Consider the following 18,209-nt stretch of genomic DNA (forward strand, 5'->3'; position numbering starts at 1 on the left):
TTTTGATGTTTGGCCTCTATTGTGCATGTGTCACTTGATGATCAGCAAGACAGATGTTGGAAACAGAAGTGACACTGCTAGGTAGTGGCCAAAACCACTGAGTAGCTTTGTACTCCTGGACATGTTATGGGGGCACAAATAAGTTGGGACAAGTGTCCGTAACATGCAGGGGTGGTGGCTGTGTACTGGTAATAAAACTAAAAATTTGCCAGGAGGGGCTTAACTACTCCTTTAAATAAGGATTTCTATATATTTACTCAAAACACTATTATTGCCTCATTCATTAAGCTAAAACTAGCAAAATAATGCAAATGTGAGGTAAAACTTTTTAGATATAAAATTGTTTAATATTTTTTTTTTTTTTTTACTTGTTTATAAAATGTAAATGATGCTTTTGCACCTATTGTTCTATGGCAGAACTGTCAAAACTGGGGGCCCGTGGCCCGGATGTTGTCCTCAGTCTGCTCATGGCATGACTATGTGATTCAAGTTTGGCGAGTGTAGCCTCAAAGCTTTAAGTGTGGCAGCAGTTTCAATTTCCCCATTAGGGTCAACTGGTGAAATATGATTGGCTGTTGTTGGCTCCTCCCAACTTTGGGTTATCCAACAAATGTTACTGTTTCATTCTGGGTAACCCCATGATTATGTTTTTCAAGTTTGGGGAGTGTAGCTTCAATGCTATAAGAGTGGTAGCAGTTTGAAAATCTTCCCTGTCAAAGGCAATTGAAAAATTGGGGTGTTCGGAGCGGTGCCACAAAAAGACTGGGATCGGGATCGCTTAGAAAAGCACAAGCAACCTGCTCCGCTATAGGACAAAAGTGTGGAGAGTCTGGGTGTTGTATCCTTAAACTGTAGGAGGAGTAGCGTTTAGAAAATGGGGGCGCTAAGAATAAGATGATTAAGAAGCGGAAGAATAAGCTGAAGAACAGCAGTCGTAGAATAGCATGGGCCATATGGAACATAATAAGGCCATACCTCCTCTGTCTCCAAAACCTCGCCGCTGTCCATTCTCATTTCTGAACCCTATTTTTTTTTTAATTTTTTTTTAAAAAGAGGGGGTATGAAAGGAAATTTACGTTAAATATTTCACGCAAAACTTCTCACTTCTGAGCAACTCTGCACACCTGGGCTCCAGCAAAAGCACTAGGTAGGCAAAAGAGGCACACGGCCAAAATATACCCGATACCTTATCAATATTAAACCAATATGGAACACAGATACACTTGTCTTCTATAACAGTGGCCCAGATGTTATCATACCTTATGTATTTCTTATGAGAGATAGGGAGACCAAGCAACTGAAAGGCAAGCTAGTAGTATTCTCTTGGTCCCCTTGAGAGGCAAATGAGCCCCAGTAAACTGCAAAAAATACAATGTAATACTACCCAGGTGTTCAGCATTTTTAATCTGTTCATACAGTCAACTAACAGCTAAGAACAATTGCTTACCACCTCTTCCTCGAAAAGGTTTCTGTGTATCCTCGTTAGCATTATATCCTAAACAGAAATTAAAAATCAAACAGGTAAACATTTAAATGAGTAAACAATAGTTATATTTATTGAGTGCACATTATATTATCTTATAAATCTTATCTTATATTATCTCAAAATAAACTTTTTCTTTGGCAACTGATCAGCTTTTAGAGAATATCTACAAGCCTTTCCCCAACTTTTAGCTTTAAGTGTAACCATGTTTCATATCTGATTATTAGAATCAGTTTGGGCCATTGAGGAAGAGACTTGTGTCTACAATCAGGAGTAACCAACTGTAAGTTTGTGGAAAAGCCAATAAGGCAAAAAAAGAGGCAAATCAAAGTGGACATGCAATGAATTTATGATGGTGGGAAACGTATCATATACATAAAATGCTATTATCAATAAAAGATGCATAATGCAGTGAAGCAAGTAGAAACTTAGATTGCCCAAGTCAGGAAACAATATAGCTGGCTAAAATGCAACAGGGATTAGGTGATGGACAACTTGCTTTTGAAACAGTTAAAGGACATGTAAACTCCCCACAATAAAAATGTAATCAGTGAACAGTCTGTTTGAAATTTAAACACCTGGCACTTAGGATTCCTTCTCCTACTCTAACCCACTCGGTCCCAAACCTTGGGAATTGGCTGTTGGCTACTTCACTGCACCTTACTATATTTTCTATTGTTACTTGCTAGTGTGCCCTTCATTGATCTATATTATTGTTGGCTACTGGGCATGCACACTTTTCAACTAAACACCCCCCCTCTAGTCTAGCCACCAATGAAGAGGTGGCATTGTTGGTTCCCAACAGAAACTTCACTCCAGCTGTCCGCTCCTATTTCTTTTCCTAACCTCCTCTCCTGAGTTCAGTTTAACCATTACATTACTCAATGCAAGCAGGACCAACCTAAGTTCTGCCTGTGTAAGCCTGCATTCTTGACTGCATGAACTGAATTAGGGTCTCACATAAGCCATTAATGTGTCAGAGGGAAAATGGCCAATGGGTGAAAGCTACAATTTGTTTTAAGAAAATGTGATGGTGCTGGCGAATGAAGGGGATACACTGTTGTACAAATGATGCCATATGGGTGGAATGTCCTAATACAAGGTAGACAATAACCTAAAAAGTTTCCTAACCAAACTTATCTAATTAAAAAAAACTGCTGCTGGTTGTTTTCTGCTAAATGCGGCCTCAAATTAAAACATTGTTGGAGAAGCATCATGATTCAAAGCCATGGTGGGCTATATCACCAGGCTGTGGCATGCATCTACTAATATTACAGTTCACTCAGCAAAGGATAATTTTTAGAGACTATGCCAGCCAAAAAGAATGACTAAGGATTTTGTCTTCCTAAAAGAACTAATTCTCTGCATATGTATCTTGGAATCTATGGCAACTATTTTTTATTTAAAATGAGCCAAGGCTATCTTTTTGTAGTTAATGAAGGCAAGCAGCCTTTTGTTAAAGGGAAACTATCCTGTAAATGAACATTTAATATTCAAGTTTCCTCTTACTAAAATAAAACTTTCCAAATATGAATTACAAATTCTGTACTTTTTCTAAAATAATCAAGTTACCATTCACTATCCCCCTCTCAGCATCTGTGCCTCTCTTCATGCATGAGTCACAGTCATTTTGATGGTGGGTGGGTTAGTTGGGGGGGAGGGGTTACACACTTTGCCTAGAACGGTGCTGTTCAAATGGTGGCCCCCACCTGTCTGACTGCAGTGACTGCTTACCCTTTACATAGGGTATCAGTACTGAGATTACCAGCCCCTGGGTCACACCCGCAAGCCCCATGCATTGTTCACATCTGCAATTCCCTGCCTTGTTCACACCCTTAAGCCCCTACCTGTGGGAGGGGAGTATGGTGCAGGTTTGTCATAATTTATTACTACTACTTATTATATGGTCCCTTGAGGTGTTTATGTGCTGAGGGTTGCTGCGCTATCCACAGAGGTAGAGGCGGTATATGGATTTAAGGGTGTTGTAATGTGACTTCATGAACTTTTTTCACGAGTGATGATCCCTGCAGTGAGCAACTAATATTTATCTTTTTTGGTGTACCACCACCATTAATGTGGATATGGTCTAAAGTAGGTGTGGCTTAAAAGAAGTAGCGAAACCTGGATCCCCTTAGTAACTTTAACGATTCCAAACATTTTTAAAAGTTTCATATTTCCATAAGATAAAGTTTATATTAAATATCCCTTTTAGCAACAATTCCCCTTTGCAAGTGGTCTTTGCATGCTTCCGTTTTTTATGGTAGACCATTTTTTTCTACTAACAGCAACGAACCCAAAAGTGTTTTTCTAATTTGCTCAAAATTTGCTTGTATATACATACTGGTTCCTGAGTTGCCATGTAATGCGACTCTGATTTACTCAGCCTTGTACCGACACATTTATATTCAATATATACAGTATATTTCAGTACCATAGCTCAGGTAAGTGACAGCAACACAGTATGTGTGAGCAGGGAATCAGCAGAAGAAGGGGGGCTACTGGGGGAATCTTTGGGGGTACAGATCTTCACAGTTAAGTGGCTATGGTTGCATTGGGCTGGTACAGAAGCCAAAACATAATGTACAATATTTAGTGGCTGTGGCTTATACACAACCAAATTAAAGAAACATTGTTTTATTAAGAGTTTGCAGATTTTTTTGTTTCCATGTTTGCTGTTACATTTTATTCTTGTACTTTCTTTTAAAAGACTTCTGATGTAACCCCTACACTATCAATTATACTATTAAGTCTTATCTGTAAATGCACATGAAAATCAAGGGAAGGGTAAGAATAACCAATATCCTGCTAAAAAGGTGTTATGCATCTTTATTTCACTGTAAATATATTATAAAATATCCTATTCTTAGCAACTTTTCAATTTGTAATTTTTTTAATTTATCAATTTATTCATTTTTGGTTAATAGTAAGAATTATTTTTCCCTTAAAGCAAACAAAAGTCATGGAGCTAATCAATCTGTTATTAGCAAATGCTAATAAAACTGTGACTAATAGCCAGAAAGTATGCCCAGCACAAGCCACAAACTCCTGCTGACAGGGACAGGGGGGGGGGAAGACACTGCCCCTTTAGTTAATATATGTTGTGTGGCATTTTTTGTAATTTACCGTTTGTTTTGGTATTGTGATGTATGATTTTTGTCTGGTTCCTGTTTTTATAATGTCGATCTATAACAGCTAGGAATTTCCATAAAAATAACACATTGGGTGATATTTTCTCTGCTATATACAGTACTCCAACTCAATTAGCCATAAATCAAAAATTACCTTCTGGCTACTAATTTTTTTTTTGCTTCTCTTGCAGTTACTTTGACAGGCAATGTTTGGTAGCTTTCTCAACTCTCATCACTTACATACTTCCCATATCATATATTTCCCATATCTACACTTACCATCTCTCTCAGAAGAATCTGAATATTGGTCATTTCGATTACTATCAAACCCTAGAAAACAATAAGGGAATAAACATTTATTAATTCAGCACTAAATACCTATATAAAAATTATAGTAAATGTCTGTCTTTACCACTGCTGTGATGCAAAAAGCCTGTTCTGTAACAAAAGTCAATGTGCTAACACACTATCAAAATAGCAAACCTGCGGCTTATGGCAAAAACATTCCTGCCTTTCACCAAGTTCTCATTTTTCTGAAATACTAATGCTGCACTGAAATGTTTGAGTTTTTTTATACCAAATCAATGAAAAAAAAAATTTAACTAAAAAATGACGCTCAGATAAGCAAAACATTTTCAAAATAACTTGGTGGGTTCAGTTACTTTAGACCTGTTTCTCAAAGAGGAACACCTATATACATACACATCTGTTTAATGCAAGAACTATAAATAGGAATTATCATGAAAATTTATTTTGTCTATTAATTCAATTGAAAAAAAAAACCCTATTTTCAAAATCCTTTGCAATACTAAGCAATATTGTGTGTCTGTCTCCTTAAAGGAACAGTAACACCAAAAAATGAAAGTGTATAAAAGTAACTAAAATATAATGTGCTGCTGCCCTGCACTGGTAAAAGTTGTGTGTTTACTTCAGAAAGACTACTATAATTTATATAAATAAGCTGCTATGTAGCCACGGGGGCAGCCATTCAAAGGAGAAAAGGCACAGGCACATAGCAGATAACAGATAAAACACTATTGTATTCTACAGAACTTATCTGTTATCTGCTATGTAACCTGTGCCTTTTCTCCTTTTTTCCAGCTTGAATGGCTGCCCCCAGGCTACACAGCAGCTTATTATATCAATTATAGTAGTGTTACTGTAGCAAACACACCAGTTTTACCAGTGCAGGGCAATAGTGCATTATATTTTTATTACTTTAAAGCACTTTCATTTTTTGGTGTTACTGTTCCTTTAAAAGGGATGCAACGCGAACATAAAAATGAATTTATGTTCCACTGGACTAAAAGTAACTTTCTATATATAATCAATTAATTCTGTATGGTTTGTGAAATAACCAAGTTATGGTGGCCATACAGGGGCAGATTTAGTTTGCCGATTCAAGTCCTTTAGACCAATGAAGCATCTTATCTGCCTGTGTATGGGGCACCCCCGTTCAGTAGCTGGCTCAAAATCGGCCAAGTGTCAATTGGGCAGGTTTAAATTTGTTTGTTTGGCCCTAGAGCCATCTTGGGTGGGCATATCAGTAGAATATCCTGTGTATGGCCACCTTTACTCTTCACTCTCCCCCTCTAAGTATCTTTCTCTCTTCATGCAGTAGGTGGAGTCAGGTGACAGTTTTGTCTAATACAGCCTTTGTATCCAATAAGGATTAATTATATCTTAGTTGGGATCAAGTACAGGTACTGTTTTATTATTACAGCGAAAAATGAATCATTTAACCATTAAATAAACCCAATAGGGCTGTTCTGCCCCCCCCTCCCAATAAGGGGTAATTATATCTTAGTTGGGATCAAGTACAGGTACTGTTTTATTATTACAGAGAAAAGGGAATCATTTAAAAAATTATTTGTTTAAAATGGAGTCTATGGAAGATGGCCTTCCCGGATAACTGCTCCTATGCCTGTACTAGTAAAGGTAGCCATAAATGTACTGATGGCATTTTCAGAAGTTGTATGGTGGTCTGACGATACGAGCATTAAGGTGGCCATACACGCACCGATATTATCGTACGAAACCTCGTTTCGTACGATAATCGGTGCGTGTATGGCATGTCGGCGAGTCGACCGATATCGCAGGAAGCTGCCGATATTGGACGACTCGCCGATCGGACAAGTTTGAAAATTTTGATCGGGCGCCATAGAAGGCGCCTGACCAAAATTCTCCCTTCAGAGCTGAATCGGCAGAAGGAGGTAGAAATCCTATTGTTTCTACCTCCTTACCTGCCGATTCAGCCCTGAATGGTGTGTGGCGGATCTTACGATGTTTCGTGCGACCGATGGTCGTACGAAACATCGTCGGATCGCCACGTGTATGGCCACCTTTACTCTATTTACCATGTATATCGGTTAATTAGGAAGGTTTGAAAATGTATTCTACCAACAGACTGTAGCTGCCAGTGTATGGTACATTTACAAATGGGCAAGTGAAGAGTAGCTGCAGTTTGGCCTGTCAGCCTAAACAAAGAGAATAAAGAAACAGAACAGAAAGAAAGCAATATCATTTATAGCCCCTCATACAGTACCAGATACTGTAAGGGGCACAAATCCACAAGAAGCCACATGCACACCTAATTAAAGGAACAGTTCAGTGTAAAAATAAAACTCAGTAAATAGATAAGCTGCAAAATAAAAAATGTTTTTTTATTAGTTAGCCGAAAATGTAATCTATAAAGGTTGGATTGAGCGGAAGTCTAACATAATAGCCAGAACACTACTTACCGCCTGTGCATCTCTCTAACCTCTTAGTCAGTCGGCGACCTTAGTGGGGCCACGTGGGACATAACTGTCTAGTTAGTTTGCTTTTGATCCTTAGGACACAGGTCAGATTTAAAAGCAAACTAACTGTACAGTTATGACCCATAAAATGCATGATTAGCAACAAATGATCACAAAAAGATCATGAACTGGTTAGTCAGCCATTACAAAGTTGTAAAGGTGGCGATTGGTGTTTTCTTTGCAAGCATATGACATCTACAATAAATATTTGGAAGTCCATGCATTACGTTAAGCAGTTATAAACTACTGGCAAAACAGACAAATTTAAACTTGGTTTAAGTAGTACAAAATTAAATTACCTCTTCCCCTTCCTATTCGACTTCCTGTGGGGGAAAAAAACAATCAAAAACTCAAGTCATAAATTGCAATCGGCAGTGTGGTATTTCAGTTCATCAAATCAATAGTAAGCAAATGGAAAATAAGATTTTTGTTTGTGTCATACAATCTATGTATTCTTTCCACAGCAGAAAAGGCCCTGCTATTATGTCCCTTCTTTAAAGACTAAGTCTAGACGCCCCAGCACTGCATCGGGCCATGTTGCAGCATATGCATGACTGAGCTGGGGCACTTACTAATTATGCACATGGGTGAACACATAGGTGTGCGTTTAAAGGAATAAAAAAACCTTTAGAGAAGAGACCACCATCCCTCAAACATGAAGGTTTGGGGGTTGTTTCATTGCCTGGAACTTGGCGCCTCGAGTCTCTGCATTCCATAATAAAATCAGGAGCTGAGCAAATCATTTTTGAGCATAATATTAAATCTAACTAACAAAGGTAGTGGCCGTTGGGCAATTAAGGAATTTGTATGGGACATTTATATATTAAAACTATTTAAAATTAAAAGATTCTGGCCTACATGGTGGAGGGCCAATAATGGAAGCCAGTTTTGACCACTCCCCCTTTTTAAACTGCACACACATTATCACAAGGCACACATTAATGGTAGCGCAGCAAAAACTCAAATAGCTGGTGCTCACTGAAGGGATATCACCCGTATTTAAATGTGAAAGAAGTTTATGATGTTATTTTAAGACATACCCTTAGATCGATATGCCTCCCCTGTGGATAGCACAGCAACCCCAAGCACATAATTACAAACCTTAGGGACCATATATTGACTATTTTAAAATGTTAACAAACTCCCAGAACAAAGCCCCAAAGCACCTCCCACAGGCAGCATAGGGCAGGCAGAGTATAGCACACACAGGCAGCATAGGGCAGGCAGAGTATGGCACACACAGGCAGCATAGGACAGGCAGTACATACAGTGACAATACTGGCACTGCAATCTGTATGAAGTGTGAACAGGTGAACAATGTGGGCGCTTACAGTCTCTGTGTCTGAGTTGTGAACAATACAGGGACTAAAAGGTGTGAACAATACAGGGGATTATAGGTGGATTATAGGTGTAAAGACTACAGGGGTTTACAGCCTGAATCTGGAATGTGAACAGGTAATCTCAGTATTGATACCATTTAAATCCTACACAAAGCAGCCAGACAACCATCAGGGCAATAGCCCAAAGGGAAATTAGTCGCCCACTATTAATCTTGGCTACTGCAGGGACCTCTGCCTTTATATATGTAACTTGGTAATTGGTATTGGCAACTTACCTCGGTTAAAATTAGTAGGCCCACCCCTTTCAGATCGATAACCTAAGTAAAAAAATGTAACGTTATTTCCAAATTACATTGTTCTGTTTTAGACACACAGTTAATTTACTCCTTATCTGAAAAAGACATATTGACATCAGGTATATACCATTTCATGACCCAGTGACAGGTAATACTATAGTAAAGCCATGCTCCCCAGGACTGTGCGCACTACAGGCATGTCCCAAAGGGTAACCGTATATAGGTAAAGCTTTTTTTGGCTGAAAACAAAGTGTTTCTCCATTACTTCTTTGCTATTTAAAAAAAAAAAAATCAATTTAAATTCTATTTCTCTACTCCTGTGTTCAGTGCAAATTGGGACATCCCGCTACCAGCTATGCTGGGCCCAGGGTAAAGACTTCTGTGAGAAAAGAGGATTTGTTTACTCACCGATAAAGCCTTTTCTCGGAGTCCCGTCACGGCAGCACAGGTACTTGTGGGTACTTGTGGGTTAATGCAGTCTTCCCTTTAGGAGGCAGGATAGCAAAGAAAAAAAAAGACCAGGGACTGACCCCTGACTCCCCTCCCTCCTCCCTGCATTAGCACCACCTCTGGCAGTTACGGCTAGCACAGCTAAAACTAGAGATAGATAGGGTGGGACTCCCTGTGCTGCCGTGACGGGACTCCGAGAAAAGGCTTTATCGGTAAGTAAAGAAATACTCTTTTCTCGGTCGTCCCTAGGCAGCACAGGTACTTGTGGGTTCGTCCCAAAGCAGTTAGAGAGGGTGGGATAGATAGAGAACGGGAGTAGAAACAGGTCAAACCTAGTATAACGGAATAACGAAAGGTTATAGGTGCTCTAACACGGCAACTGAGGGTGAGCGCTATGATCTCACTGCGGACTGAAGAACATTGCGTCCGAAGGTTGCCTCGGCGGAAGAGAACACATTGAACTTGTAGAACTTTGTAAAAGTATGTATAGAGGACCATGTAGCAGCTTTACACAGTTGTTCAGCCGATGCTGCGTTGGCCATCGCCCATGAAGTGCCGAGGGCTCTGGTAGTGTGAGCTGAAGTTTTGAATGGGATCGGTAGACTCTTGGCTCAGTAAGCTGCAATGATCAAGCTCTTGATCCAGCGGGCGATGGATGCTTTGGAGGCCTTATCGCCCTTGCGTAGTGGACCGTATAGGACGAATAATGAGTCTGATTTTCGGAAGTCTTTTGTCCTATGGATATAGAACTTTAGAGCTCTCACAACATCCAGGTTGTGGAGAAGCCGTTCTTGCGGTGAAGATGGCTTAGGACAGAGAGAGGGGAGAACGATCTCCTGATTAAGGTGAAAGGTTGAGGTGACTTTAGGCAGGAACGTGGGGAGTGTCCGGAGTACCACTTTGTCCTCATGGAAAATACAGTACGGGGCTTTATGAGATAAGGCTCCCAAACTCCGAGGTCGTCTGGCTGAAGAGATTGCTACCAGGAAGACTACTTTCCAGGTTAGGAGCTTCAGATCGATTGTAGCCAATGGTTCAAAGGGTGTGCTCTGGAGGGCGTGGAGAACGAAGGTTAAATCCCATGGGGGGATTGGGTTCTTGTATGGGGGCTTGATGTGTGTTGCCGCCTGAAGGAATGTTCTAACATCTGGGTGTAGAGCGAGTTGGTCTTGGAAGAGCAATGAAAGGGCAGACACTTGCACCTTGAGGGAACTAACTCCCAATCCCTTATCCAGTCCTTCCTGGAGAAAGTCCAGAAGCGTGGGGATATGGCATTTGGCAGTATTACGTTGTGCCTCTGTGCACCGTGTAAGAAAAATATCCCAGATCCGGTGGTAGGATGCGATGGTGACTGGTTTTCGGGCCTTCATAAGTGTCGATGTTACCTTATCGGAGAAGCCCTTCCTTGACCATATGGCGGTCTCAATAGCCATACCGCGAGAGCCAGATTTTCCAGCCGAGGGTGGTGGAAGTCGCCCTGGTTTAGGAGGTCTGGTCGTAGGGGGAGCCTCCAAGGAGGTGCTATTGCTAGTGCTTGGAGGTCGGAGAACCACGCTCTTCGTGGCCAAAATGGAGCGATGACTATGGCTGTTGTTCTGAATTGGAGCAGTCTGCGGAGGATTGGATGAATCATGGGGATGGGCGGAAAGATGTATATTAGGGTGAAGTCCCAAGGTGTAGTCATTGCATCGACTGCGCATGCCTGTGGGTCTCGGTATCTGGCGCAATACTGGGGAACCGGATGGTTGAATCGGGAGGCCATAAGGTCTATCTGTGGCATTCCCCAGCGGTGTGTAAGTTGTCGGAACACAGCTGTGTGGAGGGACCACTCCCCTGGGTCTACAAAGTTCCGGCTGAGGAAGTCTGCTTCCCAATTGAGATGACCTGGGATGTACACCGCTGTCAGATGAGAGTGATTGTCTTCTGCCCACTGAAGTAGTCTGGATACTTCCTTCCACGAGGCGTGGCTTTTTGTGCCTCCCTGGTGGTTTATATACGCCACGGTCGTGGCGTTGTCTGATTGGATCTTGACTGGGCGTCCGTGTAGCAGGTGTGCCCAGTGGGTGATAGAGAGGTATACTGCCCTGATTTCTAGCAAATTGATGTGAAGCTTTGTCTCCGCTAGAGACCATTGTCCTTGTGCTGTTCTGTGGTCGTAGACTCCGCCCCAACCGAGTAAGCTGGCGTCTGTTGTGATGACAGCCCAATTGGTATATGAGCAGGTTCTGCCTGCTAGAAGCTTGTTGGGTTGAAGCCACCATTGCAGAGAGTCCTTCGTGGGACGCGATAAGAATATTGGACCTCTGAGGTCGTGATGAAGTCTTGTCCATTGTCTGAGAAAGCGGAGTTGTAGTGGGCGCATGTGGAACTGGGCAAATGGGACTACTTCTATGGTCGAGGTCATTAGACCGAGGAGCCGCATGCAAGTTCTTGCTGTGATTGACTTTGAGGTGATGGCTTGTTGTGCCGCCGCCGTGAGGCATAGCTGTTTTTCTTCTGTGAGAAACACCTTGTGTTGTATGGAATTGAACCGGACGCCTAAGAAAACGATGGACTGCGTGGGGTTCAAGGTACTTTTCCTGGGGTGTATTTGCCACCCGTGTGCTTTCAGGATGTTTATGCACAGGTTGGTTCCGGCGAGTGCTCGAGTGTGGGACGGGGCTCTTAGGAGGAGGTCGTCCAGATAAGGGAGGATGTGTAGTCCTTGTTGTCGCATGTAGGCCACTAGAGATGCCATCACCTTCGTGAAAACCCGTGGAGCCGTGGCCAAGCCGAAGGGAAGGGCCTGAAACTGGAAATGTTTTCCCCGGAATGCGAACCGCAGATATTTTTGATGATCTCGATGGATAGGGACGTGCAGATAAGCGTCCCGGAGGTCGATGGATGTAGAAAAAAATCTCCCTGCTGGACGTTGGCAATGACGGATTGAAGGGACTCCATCTTGAATGATGGTACCAGCAGGAATTTGTTTAAGGCCTTCAGGTCGAGAACTGGTCTGAACGAGCCATCCTTTTTTGGAACCAGAAAAAGGTTCGAGTAGAAACCTGTTTTCCTTTCTGGCGTCGGGACTGGTATAATTGCTTTGGAGAGAAGCATGGTGTTTATGGCCTGCTTGAACGCAAGTCTCTTTTGCGCTGTCGGAGGCGTATTTGACTCTAGAAATTTGCCGGGGGGGATAGTGATGGAATTGGATCTTGTAGCCCGAAGAAACGAGTTGGTGGACCCATTTGTCTGTAGTTGTGGAAAGCCATGCTTCCCTGAAGAGTAGGAGGCGGCCCCCCGACTGCCTCCTGCGCCCCGGGGAGGAGTTGACCTTCATGCCTCTTGAGGTTTGTCTGATGCTCCTTTAAAGGGGCGTCTCTGTGTGTTCCAGGTTGGTTTCTTGTTAGGACGGTAGCTCTTTGTGGGGCCTGAGTATGTGTTTTGTGGCCTAGAGCTTTGGGAGGAACGACCGGTATAGGAAGAGGAACGAAAGGGCCGCTTGGTCTGAGTGCCCCCTGGGCGCGTCTTCTTATCTTGAGGGAGGAAATTGCTCTTCCCGCCTGTGATCTTACTGATTATTGAGTCTAATTCGGGTCCGAATAGTGTAGCTCCTGTGAAGGGGAGAGCTACGAGATTTTTCTTTGAGGCCGGGTCGGCACTCCAGGTCTTCATCCAGAGCGCCCGTCTGGCTCCGATAGACATGGCAGCCGTCTTGGCTAGCAGCTGTAGAGTGTCCATGGAGGAGTCGCACAGGAAGTGGATCGCGTTGAGGATCTTGGATAACTGGCCGTGCATGTCGAATGATTCCTCTGTGACCCCCGCAAGGGCTTCCTCAAGCCATAAGACTGCCGTGCGCGACACGCATGCTGAAGCGACTGTGGGCTTAAAGGCAGAGTTAGTGGATGAAAAATGTTTTTAAGTAAGCTTTCAGCCTTCCTGTCCATGGGATCCCGGAAGGACATTCCATCCTCTAATGGGATGGTAGTGAGTTTGGCCAGTCTGGCTACAGGTGCGTCCACCTTGGGGATATTATCCCACATGTCTTTATGTGTTTGGTTAAATGGGTACAGAGTATCAACCCGTTTGTCTTTAGCTAATCTGCGGTCTGGGGTTTTCCACTCTTTCTTAATGAGCTCCTCTACGGTCTCATGTACTGGGAAATATTTTTGGTGACGGTGAGATGAGCCAAACAGTTTATCTAGTGTCTTTTGCTCTTTCACCTCCTCCTGGATGCCCAGGGTTTGGAACATGTCCGTGAGTAAGACGTTGACTGGCTCTGACTGTGACCTATGGGATGGACCAGTTGTGAGGGTAATAGGGTCTGTGCTTTCAGCATCGCTGAAATCTGGGTTCTCTTCATCAGAAGTATAGCCCTCTGTATGTGGCTGTACGGGGGTCTGGGGCACTGGTTATTGGACCGGCTATCATGGTTTTGTCTGATGAAGCCCCCTGCTGAGTTGTACAGTGGATAATTTTTCCAGTGAAGAAGAGATTCCTAACAGTGTGGATTGAAAAGGTTTAAACCAGTCAGGGATATCTGTTGAGCTCTCAGTAGGTGGTGGAGAGAGTTTGCTTCGTTTAGTATCATGTGTATTATCCTTGGGCTTAGCCCGTTTATTTTGTCTTTTTCTAGTACCCTGAACTGGGTCTGTGGGTCTTAGTGTGTCCCCTGTGTCTGGTCTGGGTGAGTTAGACAACTCAGATGCCATGTTAGGCTGCTAAGAGTTTAGCCAATACAGGAGAGAAATAAAGAAAAGAGGAGTTAGCTGTGCTAACAGTACCTGCTGATACTAGGGGCTGAAAGCGCCCTTAACACTTCTCCTGTTCTGAAGAGTAGCCTTCCCGGAGCTTCCCCGCTTATGCTGCGCTCTGCCCAGCGCTGTACAGGAAGTGCGGCGTCCTTAAACCGGAACTTCCGGTTGGCGCGAAACGCAGAGGGGAATTGGCGCCAAGTTTGAATGGTGGCGCCAGACCATGGGAAGGCGACAGCGTTGTGCGGGCGGGAGACAGTGGGAGAGCGTCGGCGGGTCCTATGACAGCGCTATGGCTTGTCTGTAGCCGTGGGGTTGGTTCCGGTAGCGCTGCAGCATACCGCGTGAACCATGTCCCCTGCTGTGTGAGTAAGAAGGCAGCGCTGCAGCATGCCTGTATTACTCTTCCCCTTCGTGCTGGCAGCGCAGAAGCATGCCGTATGTGCCCCAGAGAGTGTGCTTGTGAAGGGGGGAGAGCATGAAAGTCCCTGGCAGCGCAGCCGCATGCCTTGGTGGGAAGTAGGTGTGCAGTTACACCCTTAGTGTCCTGAAGGATGATCCAGGACAACAACCTAAATAAACTAAAATGTAAAAAATAAAAATAAAATAATTATATTTAAAGAAAAAAGGAAATGGAGGGTGCAGAGCTCCCAAAACTCCTGCCTCCAGGAAGCAGGATAGCAAAAAACTGCCAGAGGTGGGGCTAATGCAGGGAGGAGGGAGGGGAGTCAGGGGTCAGCCCCTGGTCTTTTTTTTTCTTTGCTATCCTGCCTCCTAAAGGGAAGACTGCATTAACCCACAAGTACCTGTGCTGCCTAGGGACGACCGAGAAATTGTATTTAGTTCCACTCATCAGTATCTGCCCACCCTTTTATGCAAATACAGTCCCGTACTCAAGATTACCACAGAAAGATAATCTGTCCAGTATTTCAACAGTTTGAAGTCTGGTCTCTGTGTCAGACCACCAGCACTATATGTTGTTTTTGAAGATGCCTACACAGCTGGAAAGACTGGTGCTGGCAGTGACCATCAAAAAGTGGTTGAACAAGGTTTTCATCCTGCAGTCAAGTTTTTCTCTGCTGGCCACTACTTTAGGATAGTCTTGACAGAGAAGAGAGCTAAATTTAAAGTTCAAGTAATCTGGTTTTGCTCCACATCCTAAAACACTTTAGCTGGAGTTGTCTCATAAACCTGCACAAAAAGAATTATGTCTATGGAGGATGACATGGTGCATAAAGCATGTTTCAGCAGAAAAATATTTTGAGTTGCTACTACCGTGAGCTTTGTGATTGTATCGTTCAACTTAAAGGAGCAGTTCAGTGTAAAAATGAAAATGGGCAAAAGTGTTTTCAATATAGTTAGTTATGCAAAAATTTAATCTATAAAGGCTGCAGTAAGCAGATGTCTAACATAATGGCCATAACACTACTTCTACTACAGTCAGTAACTTGAGGGAGGCCATACCGCACATAACTGTTCAGTTAGTTTGCATTTGTATCTGACCTGTGTGCTCACACATTAACTAAACAGTAATGTTCCTTGAGTCCCTCTTCCAAGACACTAACTACCTAAGTGGTTAGAGACCTGAAAGCAGGAAGTAGAGGTCTGGCTATTATGTTAGACATCTGGTCACTCCAGCCTTTAGAAATTAAATTTTTGCCTATATTACATAGAGCTGGGCGGTATGAGCAAAAATTTATATCACGGCATTTTTCAAAATTATATAGGTGTCACGGTATTTGACGGTATTTTTTTTTTCCATGCATGATTAGGTGTAAACCCCATTTCCTAATAAATTAGAGAATAATTACTGCAGTATTGAAAATCAGAGTCAGGCAAGCGAAGGATCGGCAACAGAAAGTCGTAAGGTAAATCAGGCAGGCTTAGTTTCCCAGGCAAGGCCACAGACAACATAGCACAGGAGGCGGCGTTTGATACCAAAGGAATATCTGATAACGGGGGACACATGATGGGGATATGAAAGTAGGCATCCTGTAAAAAGATACCTCAGACTAACTGATCATCCAAGGTATTCTGTGGGCTTCTTAAAGAAATACTGGCACAAAAAATACTTCTCAATTCAAAACATTAAAGCGGACCTGTCACCCTAAGAAATAAGTCCAAATTATTTTCTATATTGTTAGTTGAGCAAAATAAACTTTGCTTACTCTATATAAATAATATAAATCTTGTTTCCTTCCGTCTTGGAATTACTCAGTCAAAGCAAGCAGGCAGGCACCATTTTGTGGACACTGTTATTATTAAGGCAAGCTTTGTGCCAGAATGGGGGACGTGATGCCCAGGCCCATGCATTGGCTACACAATTAGATGAGGAGGAGGGAGGGGAAAAGTGAGATGTGCAGTCACATCTAGGAAGTGCTGAATGGAAAGCTAAAGTTATTGTCTGCCCCGCCTCTATGCCTAAGGCATAGAGGCGGGGCAAGCAATATATGATTGACAGCTGTGATTTTTAAATGCCTTTATAATGGGTTTGAATGTGTTAATCTAAAAATGAATTTGGGTTTCACGTTTAATTTGAACAGGACTTTTATTATACAGATTTTCATGTCTGGGTGACAGGTCCACTTTAATGTAGATAAAAAGTCACCTAAAGGCCATGTTGATCATTTTTCACAGATAGGTTTCCTTTTTTAAAGTAATTTTTACATGAAGTTCCAAAACCTAACCTTTTTTGGAACCTAACTGTCCCCTTTTGAACCTGTCAGAATTTCTAACACGAACGAACTACTGCAACACAATCTGCAAATCTGATACGTAATGTAAGAGCATCAGGAAGTAATTTTATGGCAAAATTATAAAGCTCTTGCAAAGGAAAGCTACTAAGGCAGTTTTTATTGACAATAAATAATCACAATAGTGCAAGCTAGAACAATATATTTATTCTGTAGAATGCAGAAAGGTAAATAAAGAAAGGGAATGCACTGTTTCATTTCACAGAGGGACACAGAGGAGCAGCAATACTTTAAGTGGTTTTATTGGCATAGACCTTTCTGATAAAGCTTTTTTTAACCTTTCCTTCTACATTAAAAACCGTCTCATTTTGTGTGTCACTATCTCTCGTAAGGTCTCAGAAACAAGGAACAGGTTGGAGTAGATTGCCGTTTCATTAGGAGAGGGGTCTGGTTTCATGATATTGCTATACAACTCTGAACAGCAGACAGAATTATTTACCCTCACTGCTGTTAGTTGGAATCCTTGACCTTCCACAACAACCAATAAGCAATTCGATTTTAACAGTCACAACAGTTAAACAAAAGTAAAGCTCTGAATGGTTGCTAATGGCAACATCACCTGTGATGCTGGCTTGCACACTTTAATATATATGCCCCTGGGAGTATAATAGGTATAGCTTAACCAGGATTCCCCAACCTTTTACACATGAGCTACATTCAAACGAAAAAGTGTTGGGGAGCAACAGAGTGCAGTGAAACAAGTTCAGTGGGTGCCAAATAAAAGCTGTGAATGGCCATTTAGTAGCCCATATGTACACTGGCAGCCTACAGAAGGTTCTGTTTGGCATTATACTGTGTTTGTATGTAACAAAAACTTGCCTCCAAGCCAGAAATTTAAAAATCAGCACCTTAGAGGCCATTGGGAGCAACATCTATGAGGCTGGTGAGTAACATGTTGTTCAGGAGCCACTGGTTGAGGATCACTGTGCTCAAGCATGCATCCAAGTAACCATGAAAAAACTGCACGCTACATCAGTGGGGAGGGAATTCAGGAGCCAGAGAAGTGCAATGGACCCCATGGAGAGCTACAGAGAGACTGTCTAAGAAAAAGATGACAAATCCTGGCGGTGCTGATGCATACCTTATATATTAAGGGCAATGGCACCTAGTGGTATTTGTAGCATGTGTTTTGCCGCCAATATAAAACTATAATAAATACCCTGCCATAGACAATACTGGGTATTCTCTCTGCTAAAATCGCAAACTAATGCTTAATTGCAAAATTGTT

At 42.5% G+C, this 18,209-nt stretch overlaps 1 protein-coding gene across 3 annotated transcripts in view; it reads right to left on the bottom strand.

The window, feature by feature from the left end:
- ddx4 (DEAD-box helicase 4) overlaps positions 1-18,209 on the bottom strand; it is a 44,918-nt gene that overhangs the window by 17,402 nt on the left and 9,307 nt on the right. For 2 of the 3 annotated variants that reach the window (XM_012962857.3, NM_001016823.2), the window contains 4 exon segments: positions 9,025-9,066; positions 7,709-7,732; positions 4,891-4,941; positions 1,448-1,495 (listed from right to left, as the gene is read on the bottom strand). In XM_012962857.3, the coding sequence (XP_012818311.1) occupies positions 1,448-1,495; positions 4,891-4,941; positions 7,709-7,732; positions 9,025-9,066 (165 nt within the window). 3 annotated transcript variants of the gene reach the window in all.

The sequence above is a fragment of the Xenopus tropicalis genome, chromosome 1 (assembly GCF_000004195.4).
Source record: "Xenopus tropicalis strain Nigerian chromosome 1, UCB_Xtro_10.0, whole genome shotgun sequence".
NCBI classification, from domain to species: domain Eukaryota; kingdom Metazoa; phylum Chordata; class Amphibia; order Anura; family Pipidae; genus Xenopus; species Xenopus tropicalis.